The 26,548-nt window shown below is 46.3% G+C and overlaps 1 protein-coding gene across 3 annotated transcripts in view; it reads right to left on the minus strand.

The window, feature by feature from the left end:
• The window catches only part of AREL1 (apoptosis resistant E3 ubiquitin protein ligase 1), a 1,423,594-nt gene that overhangs the window by 1,317,511 nt on the left and 79,535 nt on the right, over positions 1-26,548 (minus strand). For all 3 annotated transcript variants that reach the window (XM_069637637.1, XM_069637638.1, XM_069637636.1), the window contains one exon: positions 2,239-2,482. In XM_069637637.1, coding sequence (XP_069493738.1) covers positions 2,239-2,482 — 244 coding nt within the window. The remainder of the gene's footprint in view (positions 1-2,238; positions 2,483-26,548) is intronic.

The raw sequence follows: 26,548 nt of genomic DNA on the forward strand, positions 1-26,548 counted from the left end.
GACCTATGAGCAATGGTTGACAGATGTGGACATTTGTATTGCAATGGAAAAAAAGAGTGTATACAGCCCGGGGATGTCCTGAGAAAGCTCAGAAAATATGGCAAAAATGGGAAGATGCACACTGAACAGTAACCTGTATGGACAGACTGTGCTAAAACCCAAGGACTCGTAAGGGAACCAGTTTGCGCAATATTAATGTGGTTAAATGTCTGGTTGTACTAAGCTCCATTGTATGTGGAACAAGGTGTGGAACTACGAATGGGCGGGAAAGGGAAGTATTGGTTACCCCGTTGTTCGGGGCTGTATGTTTTCTTTGTGTTATCAAAAAACAATAAAATGTTATATTAAAAAAAAAAAAAACATCCATGGAGCCAAGCACCTCACAGAGGACGACGTTGACAGCAAATTGCAGAAGTTGGTCCGCTGCGAGGATGCCACAAGAGGAGGGAAGACTTCCTGGCATATGCAGGCATCAAGATGCAGCCTCCACGCCACTCGAGCGCTGAGCAACTCAGAGCATGCAAGCAGGAGCCGCGAGGGACGTGGAAACTGCAAAGCAGAGGCAGCGAACCCGGGAAGAAGGAACAGGACATCGAAGAGCCGCTGCAGGCTTATCGTGAGAGAATCGCCACACACCACAGAGAGCCGCGGAGTCCACCCAAGGGAAAAGGGACACCGGGGCATGTCAGCAACCCTACAGAAGGCAAATTGGAATAAATGAAGCATATCAGAGAGAATGGGAGACTCAATATTCCCTAAAGAAATATAATGGGAGGAATAGAAAATATTGTGAAGTCTGCAAGTGTGACCAGTGAAAAATATGGGAAAGCCCTGGCAGGAGAGTATACCATGCAGTTCCAAGTTAGACAAAGTGTAAAGCAAATTACATGAGGGAATCCTGATAAGGATACATCAGGTATAGTCAAAGCCTGCATTGAAATCATATCATACTAAAAGGAGAATAAATCTGGCAGGAGAGTATACTAGGTATCCTCCCAATATAAAGACTAATAACCAAGTTGTTTTGCTGACCAAAGGAAACCCAAGGAAAAATCATATCCTTAAAAGTTTAAAATGCAGTGAAGAGAAATCCAGGGTAAGGGAGCCATCCTCTGGAATGGTTAACTTTATCCAACTTTTGTGTTGGAGTTGAGACTTTTACTTTTTGAACATTTGTACACTTTTCAAGGCCCTCTTCACCTTAGAGTTAATTTAAAGAGTGTGAAGGCCAGGATAGTATTTCAGACACAGAACGTTTTTGCTTTGGAAAGCTTGACATTGGACAGACCCTTAGTTTTTGTTTTAGATAGGGAAAAACCTCCCAGAATAGGGATCGTGAGGCTTTTTCCAACCCCTTATTGTTTCCATAAATGTTTATGGCCAAAACCATGAGTTCTGTGTATCCGTGTCTCATTCCTGGATCCTCATAGCCCGATTGAGTCAGTAATGCTCTCTTTTCTGGTATATAGAGCGGGAGGATAGCTCATGGGCAACAAGCTCGCCTTAGAAACTAGAGAACACAGAGCACCACAGGTTTGAACCCCGGGTAAGCACTTCGAAACCTCTGGGTATAAAGCGTGTTATAAATAACCTTATCATATCATATATGCTGAGAATACAAGGGTCATTAGGCATTATATTATACTGTTACTGGTTTGGGAGTCATTGTCCCCTAAGGGGCAGTCAACTCCCAGTGAGGTTCTGCTTGCACAAAAGCCTAGGGAGGGTTTTGTGTACTAGGCTCACCTCCTTAGTCTCACTGGGGCAGCTCCCCCTTGGGGAGAAGGGGCGAATTGCCTGGATTATCACATGACTTCGTGAAGACCAGATACTGTGCCACAAGCAACAGAAACTTGAACAGGTATTCACACACACTAAGTACAATTACCTCCAACAGTAGATCTAGAACACCAACCATTTGTTGATGTTCCTTATTCGAACCAAAAGCTTGTTAGACTTTTTTTTGATTGCCCCATTCCCATCGAAGAAGTGAGGCTTGGCTTTTTGAGCCGAGACATTTGTAGTTACTGTTAGCTTTCTTAGATAGGTTTGTGACCTTGGTGCTCAAACACAGACTTCAAGAGATTTGTCCGGACACTGACACACAAGCACACAATAAAAGAAATAAAAAGACACCTTACCGTATACTGCCACCATTGACCCATACCTAGCACTCGCTTTGCGGTGTGCTGCCACTCGGGTGCCCCTTATTGTTTATTTGTACCCAATGAAACGTACCTGCCTGAAAGTTTTTGTAGTAAGGGCTATAGGCAACGTTGAGACCCCCAAGCTTTATAGAGACCTCGTAGCGTCCGGCTTTGCGCACTGTAAAAGCTATTTTCACCATGTTGAAATGTGGCTCCTGCAGGACCTCCTGGGTGACTGGAACATCAATCGCTAGCTCGACGTGTGAGATGAGGACACGTAGCCCCAGGGGCACTTGAGTATGAGCAGGGAAGGGCTGCCCATTCTTAAGAAACAACTGTTCAAAGGGAGAAATAAACCAGGAAATATGTTACTGCACAGCAGGAAATGAATTAAGGTGGAGTCAGGATGAGCAGTGCAATTTAAAGAATCACATGCGAAGATCAAGTAAGCGCACAGAATGAAAGCAATGTGTGACCTTAAGTAAGCATAATAAAAAGCCACCAAGTGACCAATGGGAGTTAAGTAAAAAATTAGGGCTACATGGATCCCAAAGCCATGAAGGGACCAATGGACCAATAGAAAATATGGAAAACACATTGAAAATAGGGAAGCACAGAGGTATAGAGACTCCAAGTGAGTACGGATGAGCAAATGGGACAGGAGGATCCAGGTTCACAGTTACAAGGGAGAAGACAGGGTTAATAGACAGAATTATTTGAGGGAAGCACAGAAGGCAAGGGGATTAGGAACCATGCAGTGACTTCTTGGGGAAAAAACATGGGGAGATACAGAACCATGGTGAGACCATGGCAAACCTTCAGGAAGCACATGGAGTAGGAGTAGTGATGTGCCTATGAATCCTATGTAGGGTGCAGTATCCTGCTCTTTATAGTTAGCCCTGCACTACTAATGCCAATACTCTCAACTTTGGTTAGTGCCCCCAAAATACAGTTTTGCCCTTCAACTGCATTTCTAGCCTTCAAAAAGAATGTGTAGTGCCCCCATCAAAGTAAAAATACCCTGCCCTCTTATAATCATGGGCATATCACTGTCGGGGCATCCAAAGACATGGATGGAGTATGGTGGTGAATTTAGAGCAATGTTGGGAGCCACAGGAATGACAAGAGAAATGCAAGGGAGAGAGGTTTGAAAGCTATAAAAAGCATGAAAGGGGCATGGGGTTGCTAGCTATGAACAAGTGATGAAGATCTGCACGGTGGCACTCAAGGAGGGTGCAGCCTTTTTGACTTTGTTTTCCGTTTCCCTGTTATTGCTGTAATAATTCACTAGAACTGTATTGATAGGTTGTCCTTTGATGGCCCCACAGGCCGAATAAAGATGTTGACTTACTGACTATAAAAAGCACATTGGGATGTCCATGGAGCGGGCATATCCACAGTCACAGGAGGGCCATGGGAAAGCACAAAAAGGGTTAGGATACATGACCATGAAGAAAAGGAAAAAAAAAGGAGGGAATCAAAGAATCTGTAGTCATCACAGAGCTATAGAAGAGGAGCTTCTAGGTAAGACAAAAAAGGTTACTCACCATAGTCACTACTATACTAGATCCATAGGCCGATTCCTCCATAATTATGGGATGGCATCCCCAAACCGGATGGGTCCACATATTTTTGAACAGCAAAAATCTATTTTTCAAAAGGTGAAGTCAGGCAACATTCCTGACATTCGAGTATGCACTACACTACCGATAGGGTAAGGCCTCTAGCACGTTCAGCTCTCGCAAGAAACTATGATGTGATAGAACTTGCAACTAGAAACAAAAACTAGTACGGGAATACCCAACCGCTTGCTGTAAACAATTACCTGGGACCCAAAAAATGGGCCCATTAGCACTTATGCTGTAGCAGAAGAAATGACCCGGCTTTGTCTCACCATCAAGGTACTATGCCCCTAAATCAGGTGAAGAATCTGGCAGGACAAGCTCCTGCAAGTGACAACGATACGCTGTCGCCTGTGATCAATTCTCAAACCATACACTAGACCTGGAACACTCTAACATCAGCTGCACGCAATAATGTCAGGCACAGCACCAACATCACAGCCTGGTTTGATGCTGGAGTCTCAGGCCCACTGATTATCAGTCTTTGTATCTAGGATGTACTTGCAATTCGATAGAACCAAACTGCATGTAGCTGCAAATCGAGAAAGGTGTTAACTGATAAGCAACTGCACGCTCAATTAGACAAAGGGATGACTTTAGACCAGCAATTCGATTGGCCCAGCAAAGGTTGGGAATTGGCGAATTCAACACTGATGATACTGTTAAGCTGGAAAGATACAGCCAAGCTTGTTAAACAGAACTAACTTCACACTAGACTGGGAATGTTTCTGGGAGAACTAAAGCACTGAACCTTTAAAACAGGGAGAAATAGTTACCTTGCTAAATACTGGAAGGTAAGCAGGAACAGGGGACCTCCTCCAATTGCACAGATACTCAAACACACACCAATACTCTCTCCTCTGCACCAACAAACAATAGAATTCAGCTATTCCCCTCGACTAATTCGGCCGGCTGCACACAAATATACACCACCTTGAACACCCACCAATCTTTAAAACGCAGCTATCCACCACGAAAAAAACGCCTAGCTGCACACAATCTCAAATACAAGCATCACCTCTGGCAGAATGAGCTACCCCCATGTCAAATCGGCCTTGCTGTACACATCCTATTGACCTCACACAACCAACAACAACACTCCTAGCATTAAATTCAGCTACCCACCATGAACATTTGGCTTGGCTGCACACATAAAGAGTGCAACCAAGCACTACTTACTACCGTTCTCTCTCCACTGGCCTGGACTATGGTCCCTGAGGGTCGTTCAACCCACAGAGCTTTGAGATCATACGAAAGGCAAAAAAGGCGCTAAACAAATCCCCAATAATATAACATAACAAAGGCTGCACCAGACTCCACACCCTGCTGACACTGCCCTCTGGCTTTACCCACAAGTCTTTTTCTATCCACCCAGGCCAGACCGAACAGATAGCTCAGATTTAGCAGAAAAGAGAGACGGTTATATTAAGAAAATGGAACTGCAAAGTAAAAGTACAGTAGTCACTATGCTGCTTTACTTTTCCTTACTCTTACGTCAGACTCCCTTTCCTCCATACTTAAGGGAGAGTAAACAGCATGAAGACCCAGAGGGAGATGGCACATAAGCTTTAAGCTTTGACAAACATGTTCTTTAGAACCGACTGACCAATTTGTGAATACACCATGGAACCTCCTAGTGAACATTTTCTTTTTGCAGATTTCCAAGCCTTGGTTTCAATGGACTCTAAGCACATCAGTCTATGTTTGGAATCCTGGTTAACTTGATGTGAATAACAATGCAGAATAACTGAGGAGTGGTCATTTCTGAATTCAGAGCGCGAGTGCACATACCACTATGTGTGCCCTCCTTGCTCATTAGAGATTGCATGGGTGTAATGTCCACTCTTTAACCCTGCCCTTACCTGGCCGGGTATATCTTGCTTAGGATTTCCCATGGGTAATCCCTAGAGTGGTGGAATTGGGACTGTCGCCCTAACTTTTACGTAACCAGTTTTCCTGAAAAGCTGTTTTAAACTACATTTTACATGCCTGTTGGTTGAGGCTAAATATTGTACAGGGGAACTTTACAATTTCTGAAACCCAACCCAAGTACCTACCAGTGGACTAAACTCATTGGAGCATTGGATTTACTTACCTGGTAAGGAAGACTTCTCAGGTTGAGTTGCCTGCCTTAAAATTATAAGGCAGGTTGTATTATGACTGTTTAACCACTTTTCTCTCCCGCTTTACTTACCACAGTTCTGCTTTCATTATTCAGCATTGCTTAATAGAGTATTAATTGAAAAGTGTTTTGTAGTCTCATTCTCCCTTTGCGATTACTATGTGTATATATGTATAAATCAAAGACTAGCAAAGTCTTGGTGGATTTATAAAGGTTTGATGAAACCCCTTCCACCTGAAATGGGAAAATAGAATAAGCCATTTCAGCTAAAGCACATGCCACAGCGCGTTCCACTAACCATTACTGGAAGTTCACCTCCCGTGGCATGGGACTTAGCTGAAATGACCTTTTTACTTTCACATTCAGGTGGAAGAGTTTTCCTTCAAGTCATTATAAACCCACCATAACTTTGCTGGTGTTTGCTAAGCATACCCCTATACTCCAACTTCAAAGATATCCGACCCTAACAAGGGTGAAACTTGTATGGAGTTGTCTGCATTCTTGAGAGCTTTCTTGGGTTGAAAATGATATGTATAACATAGCACTGACTTACAAGACAAAGAAAATGTTCTGCCGTGAAAGGCTTGCATTTGAACTAAATGGCATATAAATAACCTATCATATCATTCATATCATACCCACAATGCTTTGCTCATGTGGCTCTAAACTTCCAATGATGGCTACTGGGTCGCACTGTGGCATGTCTGACATAGTTGAAATAGCATATTTAACCTCTATATTACATGAATGTTTGCATGAGATAATAAATAGTATGTTTTTATACTATCATATGTAACTATATTACTTGACAGTTTCTAATTGTTGTGGTAGTTCAGAATCAGAAGACAGACAAGGAGGTATGTTGCCTGAACTATTTACATTTTTTCTTCCAGGTAAAAACACCCAATCTTTCCCCAAGCCTAAGACTCTAAACCCTACTCTTAAAAAGAAAGTCAAAAGAGGTGCTCATCAGGATGTTGTACGCAAATGCTGTCCTCAGTCCAGAATCCTATTATAACCTAGTTTCTCTCCATACCTCTAAGTTTCTATGCAGGGAAGATCGTTGCAAAGTTGATCTATGGTTTAGAACTGAGGAATGAATGCATGTTTAAAACCCCGGACTTTGTGGAAGCTGCCATTTGGCGATGTGACCTAACCCTTCCCAAATCAGACTCGCTATCGGCTATTAGGTACGAGTTGGGCTTACTCTCTTTGAGAGTAAGAGTGATGTAGGGGAGGCATGGTATCACAAGCAGAGTCTGACACAATGCGTACAATTTGTAAAAACCTTTATTTAAACGGTTGGGATTGGAAAAACTTCCTATTCTGCCCTATAACTAAGATGGGAGTAGTCTCGACCATCAAAAAATAAATAACACAGTCCTAGTTGAGTCTGCCAAATCAAAATGGCCTATGCTGACAAAACCTAATGCTTGCCCCATCTCTTGTACATAAAGCGTGAAAAGGAAAAATGCCTACAAAAGGAAAAATCAGTAGTCAAATGGGGTTGAACCAGCTCTCCTCCCCACGTTAGGCCTCACGGAGTAAGGTGATCCTTGTAGGCAGGATGACGCACTCTGGTTCCGTTTTTAACTATATATATATATATATATGTATATGTATATATATATATATATATATATATATATATATATATATATATAGTCCAAAAAGCCGTGGTTCGAGGCCCGCCTGGGCTCAGACCTTTCACTACACAGTTCTTTTAGATCTCCCTCTGTCAGGCTCCGATCTCCTACGATAAAGTTCAACACAAGTTGCAAGGGCGGTGGGGGATCAAGGGGGGAGGGGACTCCCTTCCCCAAGCTTATTTAACTTTGGGTCTCCCTATGTCAGGCTCTGATCCCTTTCGGATGTTGAAGACTTTCAAATGTGCGTGGCTTATTTGTCCAACTACTGAAGGACAACTTCGACTCAAAGTTCACTGTGTTACTTTCCCTCTTCCCTTCTCTAGGAACTAATCTTCTTCCTTTTACTTATGCTGTTCATTAATTTTCTCGGTTTAAAACAAAGTACCTTTCATAGAGATTTCCAGTGTGTTACTTTCTTTCAACGGACCACTCCGTTACTTAGTAGCGCTGATTTCCCAGCTGTTCTTTACATTAAAGTTCATTCACAGGTCTGCCTTTCTTCGGGTCTCCTCCACATGCGTGCAGCTTTCACTTGTAATACGATATTGCTACTTCATTTACTTTAACACACACCGGTCTCTCAGATCACTTGCCAACTCATCGGCTGTGTGCGTTTCCCTTCTTGTTTGGCGTGTTCCGATTTTCGAGTCAAGGTTAGTGCCACCGGCTTGACCTCGCCTTACCAACTCTGCCGTTCACCCGAGAGGGTCGATGGCATCCTTGAAACACAATGTAATCTTCACTTGTGGGATCTGGCCTTCTCCATGCCTCTTTCGGGGCATGTCGGAGGCAACAACCTCCAATAGGGAAGCTTTGGGGTTTTTGGCCCACTGCTCTCGTCCGTTGGTCAGTTGTTCTGCTCCAGTAGGTGTGCCTTCGTCCCGAAGGTTCTGCTCGTACTCGTGTGCTGCCTTGCTCAGAGTGTGTCTTTGGTTTCTGCCTTTAATTCGTGTGAGGAGAGCCAATTGCTATCAGGGGTGTGCATTTAGGATTAAGTGCCTGACTTTGCCTGACCAGATTAGCGGGACATGGCCAGTACGATGTATGCAAGTTAGTGTTATTATTCACAGTCCTACTCTTCCTTGGCTTTGTGTTTGTGTAAAAAGGGGCAGGGATTGGGATCTAGGAGCATCCTAAACCATAGGATGGGTTTGATAAACAAAATAAGGGTAAATACCGCGTCTCGCCATCGGCTCCCTAAAGACGCCTCACCCAGGTGATCCTCACGCACTGGTCCACCTCCAGGGTCTGGATCCAAAGGCGATGGCCGTGCCCTGGCCACCTGAGAGATTAATCACCGGGGACTAGCAGGTGAGACACCCTCTGGTTTCTCAGAGCGAGTTGGAGGATGTTGGCTCTTTATAAGGCTATTATGAACCCACAGGAAAGATCAATTTACGGTACAGTGAAAAATGCAATGGAAATCGACCCCCGGCAGCGGGGAAATGAGGGTACCAAACATACTTGAAGAATTGTTATGAAAACCTCCCAAGTGAATTGAATTTGAAATGGGATGATCTATTTCTAACCCCAGATCGGGTTAAAAAAGCCCTCTGATTATGATTGGGCAAAAACAGTAGAATCCTTCCGTGCTTATCCTTCTATGGCACATTTAATTCAAGAACATAAAAAAAGAGGGGATGTACTCCCGTACATACATTTTTTCCCAAATCGCCATCTCAGAATCCTCATGTTAAAAGTTTGATTTAATATTCTGCCTACTAGAGAGACTCTTGAGGAGATGGCAGATCAGTCAGTCAGATGCAATATGCTTTGTGAAATTGAGAGCGAACAAGAGAGTCTAAAGGATTTGGTTCTCTATTGTACCACCCTAAATGCAGAGAGTGGAATTGTTGGGTAAGCTGTTTCGGAGTATTGATTGGCTGAATTATGATAATCTCTGGAAGAGGTGCTTAAGTTCAGAAAACCCAAACAATGAGTTGTCAATGGCTGGGTTCTTAAACTCCCTGCAGTTGAAGTTAATGTGATTTTTTTTTAATACACTTTATTATGTGTCATTACTATGTACTTAATGAGGATTTTTAAAATTAAAAGGAAATTGCGATAAAAGGTAAACGTCTGTTAAGATGAAATAGTTAAGGTGAAATTTAATCAGTTTGTAGTTTTAACCTTTTTTTCTTATTTTGTACTCTTGATTGATATGATTGTAAAGGTTTTTTGGAAATCGTAAACAATAATAAAAAAAATGTTTAAAACCACAAAATACAACCAAGATTGTATTGTATTGTAGAGAATGTATTAAGCGTAACATACGCCCAAGGGCACCTTGGCGCTCCTTGCAGGAAGATGAAAGACAAGAAGATGTTTTAAAATAAGAAGGTTTCAGAGCTTTACGGAAAGCAGATTGAATAGTTGCAGCTCTTAGGGAAAATGGGAGAGATTTCCAAAGCCCAGATGCAGCAACCGAAAAGGAACGTCCACTAATTTGGCCATGTCGGACCGAGGGGAAGGAGAGAAGACAAGCCTCAGCAGAGCGCAAGGCACGACCAGGGACATATAGTCGGAATTTGGCCATAAGGTATTCGGCCTCTAAGCCTAGAAAAGCCGGGTGGACCAGGCAAACTGTTTTAAAATTAATGCGCTTGGCCACCGGGAGACAATGGAGTCTACGGAGAACAGGGAAAATGTGAGAACAGCGCAGGGTAGAAGTAGCCAGACAACAGGCAGACTTCTGCAAAACTTGAAGACGTTGCAAAATATAGGAAGGCTGGCCCAAAAATAAGGAACTGCAATGGTCAATCGACGAGGTGACAAGAGCCGAGGCTACTGGTGCCCGAAGATAGTTGCAACTGGAAGTAACCCCGCTGACAAACTGTGCTCACCTGAGGTTCCATAACAGGGAAGAAGTAGGTTTCACCCTGAGATCTTTGACAACCGCAACAGACGTGGGAAAGGGGCCTAAGGACTCAGGCCAGAAATCAGTGGTCCAGAATGAAGAAGCAAAGAGAGGGCCCACCACCAAAACCTCTGTCTTATCGCTGCTCAACTTGAGCCAGTTGATCTGCATCCATTCCCCCACAGCCTCCAGACAGACTCGAAACCTGGCTGCAAACTCAGGGATGGAAAAGTCAAGGTGAACCAGGATTTGCGTGCAATTAACATAGGAATTGAAAAGAAAGCCATGGGAGAAAATAAGCTTGGTCAGAGGTTGAACATAGGCGTTAAAAAGAATCAGGGAGATGCCAGACCCTTGGGGGACACCACAAGTGAGATCCGTGGCCCAAGAAACAAAAGGGGAGAGAGCGTTTGGTGTTGGACTGAGAAAAAAAAAAAAAAAAGAAGAGGCGGCGAACCAACCAAGGAGAGTCCCCCGAGAGATCTACTTTGGGTCATTGCCCGAATACAGGTGCAGGGAATGAGAGAATGCTGTCTGGAGAAGTCAAGCCCTCTCGATGTTGACCAAGGGTCTGTGAGGACGTCAAGATGACCGTAGACCCATTGGGCTCGGGAAGAGGCAGGAAACAGGGGACTGCAGAGGCCGGTTCGCCGTACAGTGAACGCGAGAGGGAAGGAAGAAGAAATGTCCTAGCGGCCACGGGAACTTGGACAGGGCCTCACCGCCACCCGAAAAGCAGTGCGAGAGCCCAGAGGAAAACAGGAGCCGCGAAGGACAAGGAAGCGGTACGGAGAAGCCAGGGAGTCTGCGGCATGGATGCAGGACACCGGAGTGCTGCCCCCTGTCTACCGTGAAGGAACCGAAGGATGCCACAATACACCGGTGAGCCCTAGAAAAAGAGAGGAAGGGACACTGGGGTGCTTCAGCAACGCTGCCAAAGAATGGCAAACATGTATGAATTGAGTGAGAAGGAATATGAAACCGAATATTACCCTAAAAAGGATTACTGAATAAATGTGAGAGAAAAGCATGTTTTCAATTGTATGAAGTCAATCAGATGAATGGGACAGAAAAGCAAGTTTACAATTGTATAAAGCAAATCAGATGAAAAGACCTGGCAGTAAAGTACACAGGCCAAAGTCAAGACTGAAAGCAAAGTTAAAAAAAGTGGAAAAGAACCGGGCTGGAGAGTGCACTAGGTATCCTACGAAGTTGGGATTTGCATCCAAGTTGGTTTTTTATATACAAGTATTTTGTTGACCAAAGAGCCCTAATTTGAAGTGACTTGAAGAGAAACCTGGGGAAAGGAGTTGTCCTCTGGAACTGTGACTTTTATCCATTGGGAACCTTTGTGTTGGAGTTATACATTTCATTTGAACTTGAACTGGGCACTTACCAATTCAAAGACATTACCCTTCTGTTTTATAGAATGTGAGGGCAAGGATAGAATTTCAGACACAGGACATTTTGCTTTTGACACTTTGACACTGGACAAACCTTTAGTTTTGGTTGAGGTAGGTAAATACCTCCTAGAGTACTGATGGTGATGCCTTTTCCAACCCCCTTTTATTTTTAATAAATGTTTATAGCCAAACTATAAGTTTGCTGTGTCTTCGTCTCATTATTGGCTCCTCACACAGAGAAGAAGGAATAAAAGCCAAAAAGCTCCCTCTGCCAACATGGCCAGAAAGAAATGTTCAAAATTATCCACTAGTTCAAAAAGACTTTGGGCCTCATCAAAGTTGGGTGGAGCTGTAAAATGCAGCGCTAATGCTATCACCACAGCATTTACTGCTCTGCCCAATCTCAAGTTGGGTGGAAAATGGGAGTTTTACCTCCAGCTTTTTGCTGGAGGTAAAATATATATATATTTTTTTTAAATCACAATTTTCTGTGCTATTCGCACAGGCACTAATTGCGCCGGAGCTAATAGTGCCAAGAAACCTCCATTGGGGTCCAATGGACCCAAAGGAAATGGGATTTACCTACCCACCGCAACTCTGGATCTGGCGCAAATTGCGCAGGACCAAGTTGCAGGAATTCCAATTAGCGCGGGAGACCACCCAACCCCCGATGAGGCCCTTTGGCATGTAACACATTACCAACATCAATCAACGTGGTTTGTGACTCCAATGCAGCACGTTTTAGCAGCAAACATTAGCAAATTCGGGACCACCTTGACAAAAGAAGATCAATGTATCGAAACCCAATGATGGAAACAGCACAGACCAGACACACTCATGCAAGGAGAGCTTTTCACCACCTCTGGATACATGATTTATTTTATTTTTTAAACGTCAACAGCAGAACCATGTCCACCTTCCCACCAACATCTACAAAGCGATAGCTCAGCAGAAGTGGCTATCACACTCTTTCCAATCCCACTCTAAGTCATCTATTGAATAAGTTGTCATCCTTTGTTATTTCATAACAGCCTTCATTCATCATCTAGGGTCTATCAGATAGAAAAATCGGCTAGAAAGATTAGGGCGATGTAAGGGAACCGCATGGTGGATTACTTCATTCCACACCAAAAGGGCAGAAACAATACACATTTGCCCTTTAAGGTCATGTCCCCCTACCCTCACCTATGGGGAGACCAAAGGATCCAGCCCTCCCCCACTGAGGCAATTTTCTCTTACAATCTATTTTTGGGGCATATCCCTTTATTTGGCTTACAGGGTGTTGTCCTTTGGATTCCTGACATTTAAAGAGATCAAATTACCAGAGGAGCTAAGACAACCCTCGAGAAGGAGAGAACAGTTTTAAAGATTCGTAAATACTTTTGATTATCACACAATAAGATTCACACAATAGCTGTGCATATGCACCAACTGATAAATATACAGTGAAGTACAGTTTTAAAATAACTTTGCAGAATAAAATACATATGCAGAATGTGGTCGCAGAGGACCACAGAACATTCACAAAGTTCACTGTAGTGCAACTGACATACAGACCTTAGAAACACAAGGAATCCCAAGTTCCAATGTTAAGTCTATGTGCCAATAGGAAACAATAGACCAATGTTATCCTATCGGGGTAAATAAACAGTCAGCACACAGGAGCCCGCAGGCAGCATAAAAGCTGCACTTATGAAAACCAGTAAAGGAGCTTTCACAGTCATGTGATGACATCAACAACATGGATGGGATGATTGATGTTCAGTTCTGGATGTGTAACCACAGCAGGGCAGCCCTACAGCCACTGTGAGACAGCCATGAAACAGACAACAAGTTCCAAAGAACTTTTACTAAAATGTCAGGATGGTGAAAGGCCTAACTTGCCCTACAACTAAGGTATGGATGTCTCCTGCTTAAAGAAAACTAAGTGATCTGTGTCTGTAAGTCCAAATCAAAGTTCTGTCTGTGTCCAAAAACCTATGCTTGACCTCACATCTAGAAATGAACAAAGTGTGGGTATTCTTCTTCTAAACCAATAGTGTACAAAAGTAAAGTCTCAGCTGCTCTCAGCTTAAGCCCTTCTTGGACTTTCTAGTTTAGGCTCAATGTAGTACTTAATATCAAGTCACTTGTTCAATATAAGAAACCAACAGGTTCACTTGATCTGCCTTCTGGCTTGTTCTATCAATTAGTTCACAGTTCTCTGTGGCTTACTTACAATGTCCTTTGCTGGGTCATCATTTAGGGCTCTGTGATCTAAGCGCAATTATCAGACCACACGGTCCACCCATCACAGGTCAAGCAACCAGGAACCATATGCTTCTCCCTTATCTGACTTTCCCCCAACACACTTACAGACTATGGGGGCTGCAGGGGTTTCCCCTGCAACCCCGCTCACTATACTGTAAAGTATAGTGAGCGGGGTGTTGCGGGGCACACCCCTGCAGCCCCCCTTTTTTTTGCGGGTGTCCCCCCGCAACACCCCACTCCCTATGCCACACAGTATAGTGGGCGGGGTGTTGCGGGGGACACCCCCGCAGTCTTTTTTTACTTAACTGCAATGCTACCACCAAAGGTTCGAACTTTTGGTGGTAGCATTTTTCAGTCGTTTTGTACGGTCAGACCTTTTTTTTTGGTCCGATCGTACAAAACCTCCCGTGGTAGCTCTCAATCAGGATGTGCATCCCTTTTTCTTCTCAGGACTTGATAATCTGATTCTATTGACTTGCTAAACTCTTGGCTTGTTCCTGATCACTTGGGACTCTTCAGTAATGATTGAGCTTGTTCCCGGGGTCCTTAACGTGTAAAGGATTTGGGGTTGGATTCCCCTGCTCATAGCATTAAACCGCCCATTTCCCTTCTTCCTGCACGGTCCGGGTACCCGTTTCCTCACATTGCTTCGGCCAGGGAGCGTTAGTGATACCGGTGTCGGTGGATTTCCATCACCACCTGCCATTCGGTTGTCTCTCATTGCGGTGGCCTTCGCAGGGACTATGGGCGATCCTGGTGGCTCTGTCGTCTTCTCGGCGGCAGTAGATCTTTTGGCCCATGGTGTTCCTGGACTCAGCGAAGTTCAGAGGGCTGTGAGCCCACCAGATCCTTTCTGAGGTCTTGCCTCCAGGCTCCTTGTCTTCCACACTCCAAACGGAAGTGGCGCGCTGCGTGGCTCCTCCCCTGGCGTTCGGCCCTGTGTTAGGGAATCTCATCCAACTAGGGACTTCAGTGTTCTTACAGGAGTCTCGCTCCTGATAGGTAATGTGCTTCTGATTATTTTGCATTGGGTCTGTGGGGCGGGGGTGCGAGGGGGGATCAGCACTGGTGTTAGACAAACAGAAAGGCTCGATCACCTTTACAACTTCTGATGTCCCCATATAGGCAGAGAGTACCTATTTCATAGGGTTGCTTATTCTACCCCGGAGTACTCATCACCAAAGGGGGAGTCACTTGCAATGAAGTCCCGCTTGCCCAAACCCCTAGGGAAGACCTTGCAGAGTGAGCTCACCTCCCTAGCCTCAATAGGGGTGGCTCCCCCTTGGGGAGAAGGGACGATATTCCCAGATTCGTCACAGGGGGCTGGGACCCTCCTCAACCTAGGCATGAGGATCATTATCTCAGGTTTGACAGGTTGATCAAGTACAGTGTCTATACAAATAGCCCCACTAGCCCACTCCTCACCTGATGAATCTGTTGGAGACGCAGTAGATTCGTCTGTAGAACTTTCCTTCTTCTTTTCTCTCCAGGTGGCTCTTGAGGACTTGGTTTCGATCTTGCTCTTGGATTTGAAGAGAGAAGGACGGGCTTGCCTAGAGTCCACTTTGCCAAAGAGGCTATGTGCCCGACAGCGGGGACTCCAGGGAGCCCACCCCAAACCAGGGAAAAACTGGATGAAAAAACCCTGGTAGATCTTGATATGGATGGTAGCAGATGCAGTCCCTAGAGAAATCCAGTAAGAGTGAAGGCGAGAGTAGTATTGCCTACAAGCACCAGAATGCACTGGTTGGTGTCATAGTAGGCGGTTGCTTGTTGTCTGGGTAGAGGTCCAGCAGGCGTGCGGTTAACACGCAGAGATAATGGAACACAAGGAAAGGACCGTGTGTCAGAAACACGGCTCTGACGGTAGACACCGCTCACAGAAAACAATGAAAGCTGGGGAACCGCCCAGCGCGGGAGAGAGTACAGCAGTAGCAGGAAGGGCTGAGAGAGAGGCAAACAGATTACGGCGACAGACGCCACGCAAGCAGAGAGGTAAGTAGTCCAGAACAGAAGGAGGCAAGGAGCCGTTCGAGTGGGAAGCAAAATCCACTAGCAAACGACAAACAAGGTAAGCAGAAACCGGGGAGGGAACACAAGAGGGAGCGTAAGCAAACTTACTTGCGGGTACAAAGTAAGGAAGTTGCAACACACAGGTTCTTCTCATCTGCTGGTCTTTAAGGCGGCTAATACTGGAAGACTAGAACGCGCTGTGCGTTGCATGGAATAAATCAGTCCTTCTTCCATATCAACCATCTCCTCCATACTTTCCATGGGCGATATGTGACACATTAGGACAAAAGCCACCTCCAGCCGTGTCCAAGACGCAGGGAGTTGGAGGGAGCACTCATGTGTCCCATGTGCCATGAATGTCACCACTAGTACTGCTCTTTATCTCCCACAGCCTCCCAGTACACTTTCTAGCCACAGATCTTTTTCTGTTGCAGGAAGCATCTCTCTCAGTGCACCAAGGATCAACTAAGAAAACCCAGACTGGAGCCAGGAGAACAGAATCAAGAACAGCCAAGATAGGAACTTTTAATTTCCCTGCCAAATCGGAAGGAGATGCCCACACCAGACATGTCAACTCCAGACAGATGCAAGGCAATTGGGGGCCAGTAGAAAACAAACTTGGAATGAGGAGAGACTACAGGCGGTCTGAAGAGACACAGAAACCCTCCCCAAAATCCACAGGATGAACGAGAAACCTAAGCCCCTTGCTGCTACCAAACCACAGACTGTTTTACAAAACATTGCTGGAAAAGGGAGATGGGATTAGAGGGGTTGGAAATCCTCTCACCTGTGCAATCCCGCTCCTGGTGAAAAGACAGGCACCAATCGGTCCATAGAGTAAGGTAATCGCTGCAGTCAACAAAAGGGGAGGGGGGATACAGAATCAGCAAGTGCACAGTATAAAAGGAGACAGAAGGAAAGGCAGACTGTGGGTTATAGGGGTAAGGTCAGAAGGTGGTGGGACGGTGGACTTGGAGACCAGACGGAGGAGCAGAGTGCTGGAGAATTGGTGGCAGAATTTGAGCAGAGTAAAAGTGAGGTATTTATAAAATAGAGTGGTACCAATTGTGTGTGTAGTGTAGTGTGAAGGTGGGGGGCTGTGTAAAAGGTGAGTGAGAAAGAGGTAGGTAAGAGAGGGTAGTAGCTAGAGTGAGAGGGAGCAGGTGTAAGGATAGTAGAAAGGAGTGTAATCATAGGGTGTGAGCAGAAGGGTGCAGGAGAGAAGTGAGAGGTTGTGAATAGTGAGCGGGATTGTTTTAGAAGGGCGAGCAGGGAACCATCTTATTGAGAATGGGATAAGAAGAGGGGCATAGAGAGGTGGGAAGAGGGGTGTAGTGTGCAGAGTAGACAGTAGTACTAGAGTGGAGAGGCAAGAGTGGTAGGAAAGACAGTAGTAACATTGAAGGGTGGAGGTAGGAGAGAGAGAGAGATGTAGGAAGGAGAGAATGTGGGTGGAGTTGTACGGGTGAGAGTACCAGTAGGACGATCACAGCAAGAGACAGGGAAAGGAATGACTGGGAGCAAGAGTACGAAAAAACAGAGTGGGGCTTGAGCGTCTGACGGCACATCCATACCCTTTAGAACTAACCTTGTGATAGGCAAAACAGAGGGGGTCTGGGAAACTCTACCAGCACGAACACAGCCCATTGACTTGTTCTTGGGTGGATGGCCCCTGGGAGAGTCTCATCCAAGTCTTTAGCTCACTGTTCTTTTCACAGAGAAGAAATGTCCCCGCATATCAGTCTTTGTCCTGCCCAGGGGCAGTCCAGCACCGAAATGCTAGGCAATTCTCCTCTGAACAAGAGTACCACAGCAACCCCATACACGTGTTTCAGCCTAGTTGGGCATCATCAGCGAGGTGAAGCTGTGCCTCTCTAAGAGCAGTGAGCAAGGTACTCTTGTTCAGAGGAGAATTGCCTAGCATTTCGGTGCTGGACTGCCCCTGGGCAGGACAAAGACTAATATGCGGGGACATTTCTTCTCTGTGAAAGCCTGCACGGATTGCCCAAGAATGACTGCGTTCAAGGTACCAGCTTCTCAGAAGGTACAGCCACAAGAAGAGGGACCTCAGAACGACCCAAGGCTGAATGACTGAATAACCCCACGGAGGCACAACAGTCCATGACAAGTAGAACCCAAGGAGGGGAATCCAGGAGCCCAAATCAATGAGGCAAGAGCTGTGAAGCGACGAGAGGAGAGCCCGGGCCCGAGCAGGGGACAGAGCACACAGGTTCAGGCAGGAGGAAGAAGAAGAACAGGGCGAGGGCCCAGGGGAAGCAGGGTTACAGAACAGGCGAGCAGGAGGGGAGGAAAAGGTACAAGGTACAGAGCGAAGACGCGATCAGGAAGCAGATCGCATTGAGACACAGTGTGCACGCGTCAGAGGAGCCCTATAGAATGGTGGCTCTCACAATGAGGTTTGCACCGCAAGCCAACATTGTGCCAAGGCCATGTGAACAGAGCATGCGCGGAGCGTCGGACAAACACCCTCGCATGCCCAGAATCTGTTACGCTCACCTGATATCCACGGGGACGCCACTAAGCCCTGGTTGCTGGATTCGCCCTGGACCCCTTACCGATCCCAGGTGGTGCCTTCGATGGAAGTCGGGCCTAAAAGCACAGGAGGACTGGATTTAAGATCAGGTACGGTCACCTCCCAACTGCCCTGGGTTCGACCCGATGGCCCTCTCCTAACCTTGTTGTGATGTCTGGCGTGCTCTCCGTCCTGCCTTCTGTGCAGGGGTTGTAGTCTTCTGCTGGGTTGAGCGACCAAATACTTCACTGCTCAGAGCCCATTCAAGTGTCTTTAAGGTAGGTAGGTCTTATTGCAGCAGTCTTTATATGACCTTGCCTTCCTTTCTTGTGGTTAATGTCTTTTCTTTATTCCCCCTTAGGTGAGCGGAGGTTCGGCGTGTGCGCAGCTTGGATCGGGCTCCTGCCAGAAATGGAGGATGAAAGAGCATACTACGATTTAGTAGGTAATGCGCTAAGTGCAGCGCTGTTTTGTCTTTTACTTGCTAACCTGTACTCTTTATTCCTTTTCAGGTCGCAATGGTCTTTTCTGGCGTGCAAGGTGTTCCGGAACGATGCCGGCTTAAAGATGCCCAACCAGGTGAGGTTCTCGTGATGACTGAGGATTGCGCCGTAAGTAACTTGTTTTAACGTTGTCTTTCTCGCTCTCCCTCCAGGTTGCTTCATTCCGGCGCGTTTGCGGTGTCCCGAAGATGCTGATGGCTGGATGGATGACCGCAAGCAGCAGAAGCATGGATAAATGACGGACAGGGGCGGGATGGAATTCACAGGTAAGTAGAGACTAATATGAAGTTCTTTGTCTCCTCTGCAGGTCCCGTTGTTTCAAGGGTCGCCGGTATCAGGATACTGGACACGATAAGCATCACGCTGCTGGCTGCAGAATAACGTGAAGCACGTTCTGTAACTTGGGTGTGGTTTACATAGCCCTCTAGTAAAGTAGTCCAGGTAAAGTAGTCCCGGGTTACCACACCACAAAACACTGTACCGCACAGTCTGGTTCTAGGAACTAGACTATGTGGGTGCCTCCATGTTGGCTGCAGGCCCCAAAGAAAAAGTAGTCCCTTCAGGGAGGTTTCCCATTCTGAACATGAGCCTGGCGCCAAAGGCGCCAGGACTGACTCCAGGAAGGTAATACAAGGCTCCTGAGGCCCCAAATGAACCCCAAGTCCTGACCCTACATGGCATGTAAGCATGCCAGTGGGGTTTGGGTCACGGGTCGTGACAGCACTCCCCCCCACCACTCCCCCGCCCCACCAAGGTCCCTCCCAAGGTGGTTCTTCTGCCTGGTCAGGTTTGGCTGGAAAGTTCCGATGAAATGTCCTAATCAAACGTGGTGCATGAATATTCTCGCTGGGTTCCCAGGATCTGTCTTGAGTGCCGTAACCCTTCCAATCGACTAAGTAGTATAGTTTGGACCTGGTCAATGCAGAATCTAAGATTTTTTACTTCCAACTCTGGCTCCCAATCGACCATTACAGGTTCTGGTGGTGGCATAACTCGTGTACCGGGTTGTACTGGTTTCAGAAGCGAGACGTGGAACACCGGGTGAATTTGCATATTGGCTGGTAGTGCTAGCTTAACAGCTGCCGGGTTGATGATGGCTTTGACAGAATAAGGTCCCAAATAGCGAGGACGAAAGGTCCGGGTCCCTTTTATGGGTATGTATTTCGCTGCTAGCCAAACCTGGTCTCCTACTTGATAGTCGGGGGGCCTTTTTACGATGTTGGTCAGCAAATTTCTTTTGCTTGTGCTTGGCTTGGATTAAGTGCTCTGTTGCCTTTTTAAAGGCCTGAGAGATGGTTGCATGAAGAGTTTCCACTGCTGGCATTTCTAAACTGGGAGTACTGTCTAGTTCGGAAGTACATCGATGTCTGCCGTAGACGGTGTAGAAAGGGGTTTCTCCAGTGCTGGAATGCAATGAATTGTTGTAAGCATATTCTGCTATCCATAATAAATCTCTCCAGGTCCCTTCTACCTGGTGCAGCATGCACCACAAGTATTGTTCGAGAGTCTGATTGGTTCTCTCCATTTGAACGTCCATTTGGGGGTGATGGCTGGTGGATAATCAGATGTCGACTTGAGCCATAGAACAGCATTTCTTCCAAAAGTTGGACACGAACTGGCTGCCTCGGTCAGAGAACAGGACTGATGGGAAACCATGTAGCTTCATAATATTTTCCAGGAACGTCTTTCCTAAACGGGATGCATCCGGGAGGTCCCTGGAAGGGATAAAGTGTGCCATTTTTTAGAATAAGTCTACTACTACTAAAATAGTGTTGAATACTTGGCTGGGAGGCAAGTCTGTGATAAAGTTGAGAGAAAGTGTGTGCCATGGTGCAGGAGGAATTTCCAATGACTGCAGAAGGCCATCTGGTTTCTGTTTTAGCAACTCGTTTTGTGCACACACCCCACACGACTGGACATATTGGATGACGTTGTGACGCCAAGTAGGCCACCAATAGTTGCGTTTCACTTTGGCTAGGGTTTTGGCAATTCCGGGGTGACCCTCCATCAGGGAATCATGATAATACGAAATGATTTGTTGTTGTAGCTCCGTTTTAGGCACGTACAGACGTTCACCAAAATATGGCAATTGGTCCTTGATGGTATATTGTTTTCCTCTAGTATGCCATTCCAGTAAGGTATTAGGAGTTATTTCACGTCAGATCTCGTTTCTGAGCTCGGTTGTGTTAAAGCTGTGGTGAGGACTAAGCTTGTCTTCAGGAATGATGGCCACCGGATCTGGAGTTGCATATACCTTCTCGTCAATGCCGATTCGAGATAATGCATCAGCTTTCCCATTCCTTACACCTGGTCGATAAGTGATCACATAATCATATTCAGCAAAGAAAAGAGCCCATCGTAGTTGACGTGAGGATTGAGCGTTTGTTGTTTTCAAATATTGTAGGTTCCAATGGTCCGTGATTACTGTGACCGTATGTTTGGCCCCCAAGAGATAATGTCGCTGCTTTGAAAAGCAGATTTAATAGCTAGAAGCTCCTTGTTGTGATGGCCTAATTGAGTTCAGGAGGTGAGAATTTTCGTGACCAGAAGGCCTTTTGAGAAAGAACAGCCCCCATAGCCATGGTGGAGGCATCAGTTTCCACGATGTAAGGGAGGTCTGGGCGAGGGTGTTGTAAGACCGGAGGGAAGTGAACGTTCTCTTAAGTTCTTGGAAGGCCCTTTCGGCATCTTCTGTCCACATTAATTTTTATTTTTATTTTTTTTCAACTTGGTTTTAATTAGCATTTCTTACTATAACAACAATGAATCATTCAACTGAACAAAACTCCCCACCCCCTCCCCACTCCCCCTTACCTGATCCAGGAGTCGCCCACCCCCCATTGCTGTCTCCAAACAGTTCCAAACGTCCGAACAAGTACTGAGGTCCCATACAACTAATCGAGGGTTCCTTGATGCCAATCCTCTCTTTGTCCATCTTATATATCCGATTCCTGCGAGTCTATAATTCCCAATAGTGTCATAGACTTCGGGCACCATGCTCTGCGTGCTCCCTCCTTTAAATATGCTATTAATTCAGACCAGTACGTCCTAAATTTCATACTCTCTCCTTGTATTGAGTAAGTGAGCCACTCCATAACCAACACCGACCACATTTTGGTAACCCACCCGTGTTCTTGTGGTGGGTCCTTAGACTTCCATCGGCGCCCCAACACCAGGGCCGCCGACATCATCATGATGACATAAGCCTTTTGGCGGGACCTGGTGAGAATCTCCCCCAAAACTCCCCCCAAGGACATCATGTCCAGCCCTCTATTCCTACCCCCAACATTCCCCAAGGTGTGCACCACTGCCTGCCTTATTTGACCCCAAAACGCCTCCAATTTTGGGCAGTCCCACCATACGTGAGCCCATGTACCAGTTCCCCCACAGGCCCTCCAGCATTCCCGGGATGAAAGTGGATAGATCTTGTTTAACCTAAATCGGGGTTAGGTGCCATTGGACCAGAAGCTTTAACCAGATCTCGCAGATTTGGATCGATCTGGTTAACTTTGGAATTTGAGCCCACAGTTGTTGCCACTCCTTATCTTCAATGGTTGCCCCTGTATCTTCCTGCCATTTCTTCATGTAAATCCTAGGTGGGGGATTTTCACCCCCTTTAATATGTCTGTAAATGGATCCCATTAATCCCCTGTCCCCTGAATGCGAGTCCAAATATTTCTCAAAGAACGTTAGCGTTCGAGTGCCTGCCTGACGCATCTCAGGGTGAGAGAGCCAGTGCCGCAAATGTATGTACCCATATCTATGACGCTCATCTAGATTAAAGTCCCCCTTGCACTTTTCAAAGTCCTTAACTGACCCCCTCATGATACATATCTCGTAGCATCCGACAGCCCCCCCGGGACCATGCATCAAAGCTCTTGTTCTTGCAGCCTGGAGTAAATTGCAGATTCTCAAATATAGGGGTGTATGGGGAGGGGAACGTGGTAAAGTGGGAACCTATTACTGCGGAGTCCCATGCTTCGCCCACCATCGAGGTGATATTACTAGCATATATTTGAGGAGATCTATCTGCCCTTGGCTTCCAAAGCATTCCCTCCAGATGCCCCGCTACCACAGCTCTATCAATTTTCCTCCACAGCTTGTTCCGATCGTCCTTCTGCCAATCTCTGATGATTCTAATCTGGGCAGCTATATAGTACGCTCTAAAGTCTGGCTCACCCAATCCCTCCACCGGAGCCAAGGGCCCTCGTAAGAGAAGCTGCCACCCTTGGTTTTCTCACATTCCAAACGAACCGGCTCATAACCCTGTGCAAAGCTCTGAAAAAGCTACGTGGGATAGCGACTGGGAGGGCTGCGAAATTATATACCACCAGGGGTAGAATTGCCATCTTTAGTACATTAATGCGACCTAGCCAGAAAATACTCAGGGGACCCCAGTCGACTAATTTTGATTTGATTTTCCCAACCAGAGGCAGGTAATTGGCCCTAAAAAGTTCTCCCACTGTTCTTGTAAGGTGCACTCCTAAATATTTAATGCGTTTGTGCGGCCAACTAAAATCATAAGTATTTATAATATATTGCTCCGTGGAAGGCGACAGCCCCAGGCTCAGTATTTCTGACTTACTAGAATTCATTTTCAGCCCTGCAACTTGTCCAAAAAGGTCCAGTTCCTCACTAGACTCCCAGTGCCATACATCTGATCTAGCAGCTCGGGATTGCGCAATCACTCGAGAGGCTCGCCACCCTCAGCTTCAGCTCCCATCCTCGTGAACTCTTCTGGCCTATACTCTTAAACCTGTACCTAGCTTAAATGTACCTGTGTCTTACCACCACTAGCATGCCACCTCCACATACTGTTTTTGGACCTAGGTATTGTACAGCTGTGAAACCAGTATTTGTGACACTACCCAGCATTTCAAGCCCCAAAACTGAAATTCGTATCTAGGCACTGTAGAAAATGCTAATCTGCACCCAGGTACTGTAGAACTGTTAAACCTGCCTACTCTGATTTGTCCTAGAACATTCTGTGTACTGTGCATACTGAGCCCTATGCCCACTTAATCAAAGTTGAACTGGTCCACTGCTCACCTCTATTATGCCAGGCCGCCGCGTACCAATGCGCTTACCCTGTCCTGACCTAGTGCAATAAGTAAAATCAATTGCCATATTTGTAATGCCGATTGTGCCTATCCTGTACTCAGTTAATTGCACCGTACCTATGCTGTCTCTAGCCCATCTCAGCCCGCTGTGCCTGTGTTAAATCTAGACTATTTCAGCCTAGTATGTATATGTTGCATCTAGCCTACCAACGGTAAGCGTCCTGAATATTGCGGATGCTATCTTGCAAAATAGCGCCAACTGCCCACACTTAGCCTGCGTTGCCCATATTTAGCCATTGTGCTGCCTATACTCTGCCTTGTGCTGCCCATCCTTAGCTTGTGCTGCCCATCCTTAGCCTTGTGCTGCCCATACTTAGCCTTGCGCTGCCCATACTTAGCCTTGCGCTGCCCATACTTAGTGTTACTCACCGGACGGGAAGTAAACCAATCGGTGGCCTGAAGACACAGGACTCCACTATTGATTGAAGAGCTAGGTCGGGGCCTCCAACCTAGCCTCCTCTCTGTGAGGGCACGAGACCTTTTTAACGATATGACCCTCTGCTGGGTAGGACCAGGCAGATGGACTGATCGCTCAAAAGGGCGGGGAGGACATGCCGCCAATAACCCAGCTGTAAAGGAAAAAACAGAGGTGAGCAATTGGAACGGTAAGAAGAATACTTTCCCTTGATACTTCTTTCTAGTAGTACCTGAGCTATGCCCTCCCCTTGTTTAAGGCAACCGGAACCACCTACAAGTAAGAAAGGAGAATGTAACCTATACTAATGATAGTGGTCGCTTAGCTACGAGGTATGGAATCATAAATTAGAGAACCCTTACCACGGCTGTGCTGTTGAGTCTGAGTTGTCCCAAAGGAGTTAAAAAACGGAAGTGCAAAATAAGAAATGGGTAGGTTAGTTAGGGAACTAAACCCGGGCGGAACGAGGGCCGCGCTAGAGTCGAGTGGGTGCACTATCTGCAAGGCGTCCCTGTGCACTTCTGAAGAATGTCCAACGGAAGTCTGATTGTGGAGATGATGGGAACGACAACCATAAGAGACACAATGGAAGTGGAGAATTGTAGGTGATGGTTTCGGTGGTAGGCAAAGGCAGTCCGTGATGGAGAAATTAGGTCTGGTACACAGGTAAGTAGATTTCCAAAAGCGGCAGGCAGAGGCAGTCCGTGAAGGAGAAATTAGGTCTGGTACACAGGTAAGTAGATTTCCAAAAGCGGCAGGCAGAGGCAGTCCGTGAAGGAGAAATTAGGTCTGGTACACAGGTAAGAATAGTAGGATCGAAGACGGAACTTCTAAACACCGGGATGCAACTTTAATCAGAAGCAGCGTCTTTCTCGGTTGTGCGGTTTAAATCGGGAAGGGGAAAGGCGGAACCGGACGAAACCGAGGTTCACGCATCATCGCCCATCTGCTGAGAGCGGGAGGAGGAAGGCTGGGAATCGTAGTTCAACTTGCCGCAGGGCGCCGCGGAGTGAGCCGAAGCCACTATTTTCCAGGGCAGTTGCCAGTGGGCGTAGAATGGATTTGCAATGTGACGCATGCCCTTCCGAAGGGCAATAATCCTCCTCCGTGCCTGCCGAGGCGTAACACTTAGCCTTGCGCTGCCCATACTTAGCCTTGCGCTGCCCATACTTAGCCTTGCGCTGCCCATACTTAGCCTTGCGCTGCCCATACTTAGCCTTGTGCTGCCTATACTTTGCCTTGTATTGCCCATACTTAGCCATTGTGCTGACTATACCCAGCCATGTGTTGCCTATATCTTAGCCCACTGCTGCTGCTAATCAATATGATGCTACTACAATGTTAGAAATCACAAATTCAACAACCTACTAGTGACTTTCCTAGACGTTACTGCGCCCCCCCACCAGATATAGACAACTATCCCTTGGATAGAAGGAACAAGTTACTTACCTGTAACTGTTGTTCTCCAGCATGGGTCTGGCATGGATTCACATGCTCATGAATATTCCCCGTCGTCAGGCTGGGAATCCTCGGTAAAGAAAAATCAGTATCAGTTTTGTTTCTGATCTGTCTTTCATAGTAGTAACCAATCACTGATCTCTGCGTCATACTTACACAGCCAATGACTGCCATCTCCCTAAGCCCCGCCTCTGGCAGCCATCTTCAGATTTGGTAGCACGTGAAGTGGCAATATGACCAAGTGAAGAGCCGCAGAGGGGTAGGCGGAAGGGTTCGCATGTGAATCCATGCCAGACCCATGCTGGAGAACAACAGTTACAGGTAAGTAACTTGTTCCTTCTCCAGCATGGGGTCTGGCATGGATTCACATGCTCATGAATAATGAATACATAGCAGTACACACATGCACAACCACGGGAGGTGGCAAAGGATCCAAAACTCAACATCAAGCAATTC

This window comes from Ambystoma mexicanum, chromosome 14 (genome assembly GCF_040938575.1).
Source record: "Ambystoma mexicanum isolate Mex_15411 chromosome 14, UKY_AmexF1_1, whole genome shotgun sequence".
In the NCBI taxonomy this organism is placed as follows: Eukaryota; Metazoa; Chordata; class Amphibia; order Caudata; family Ambystomatidae; genus Ambystoma; species Ambystoma mexicanum.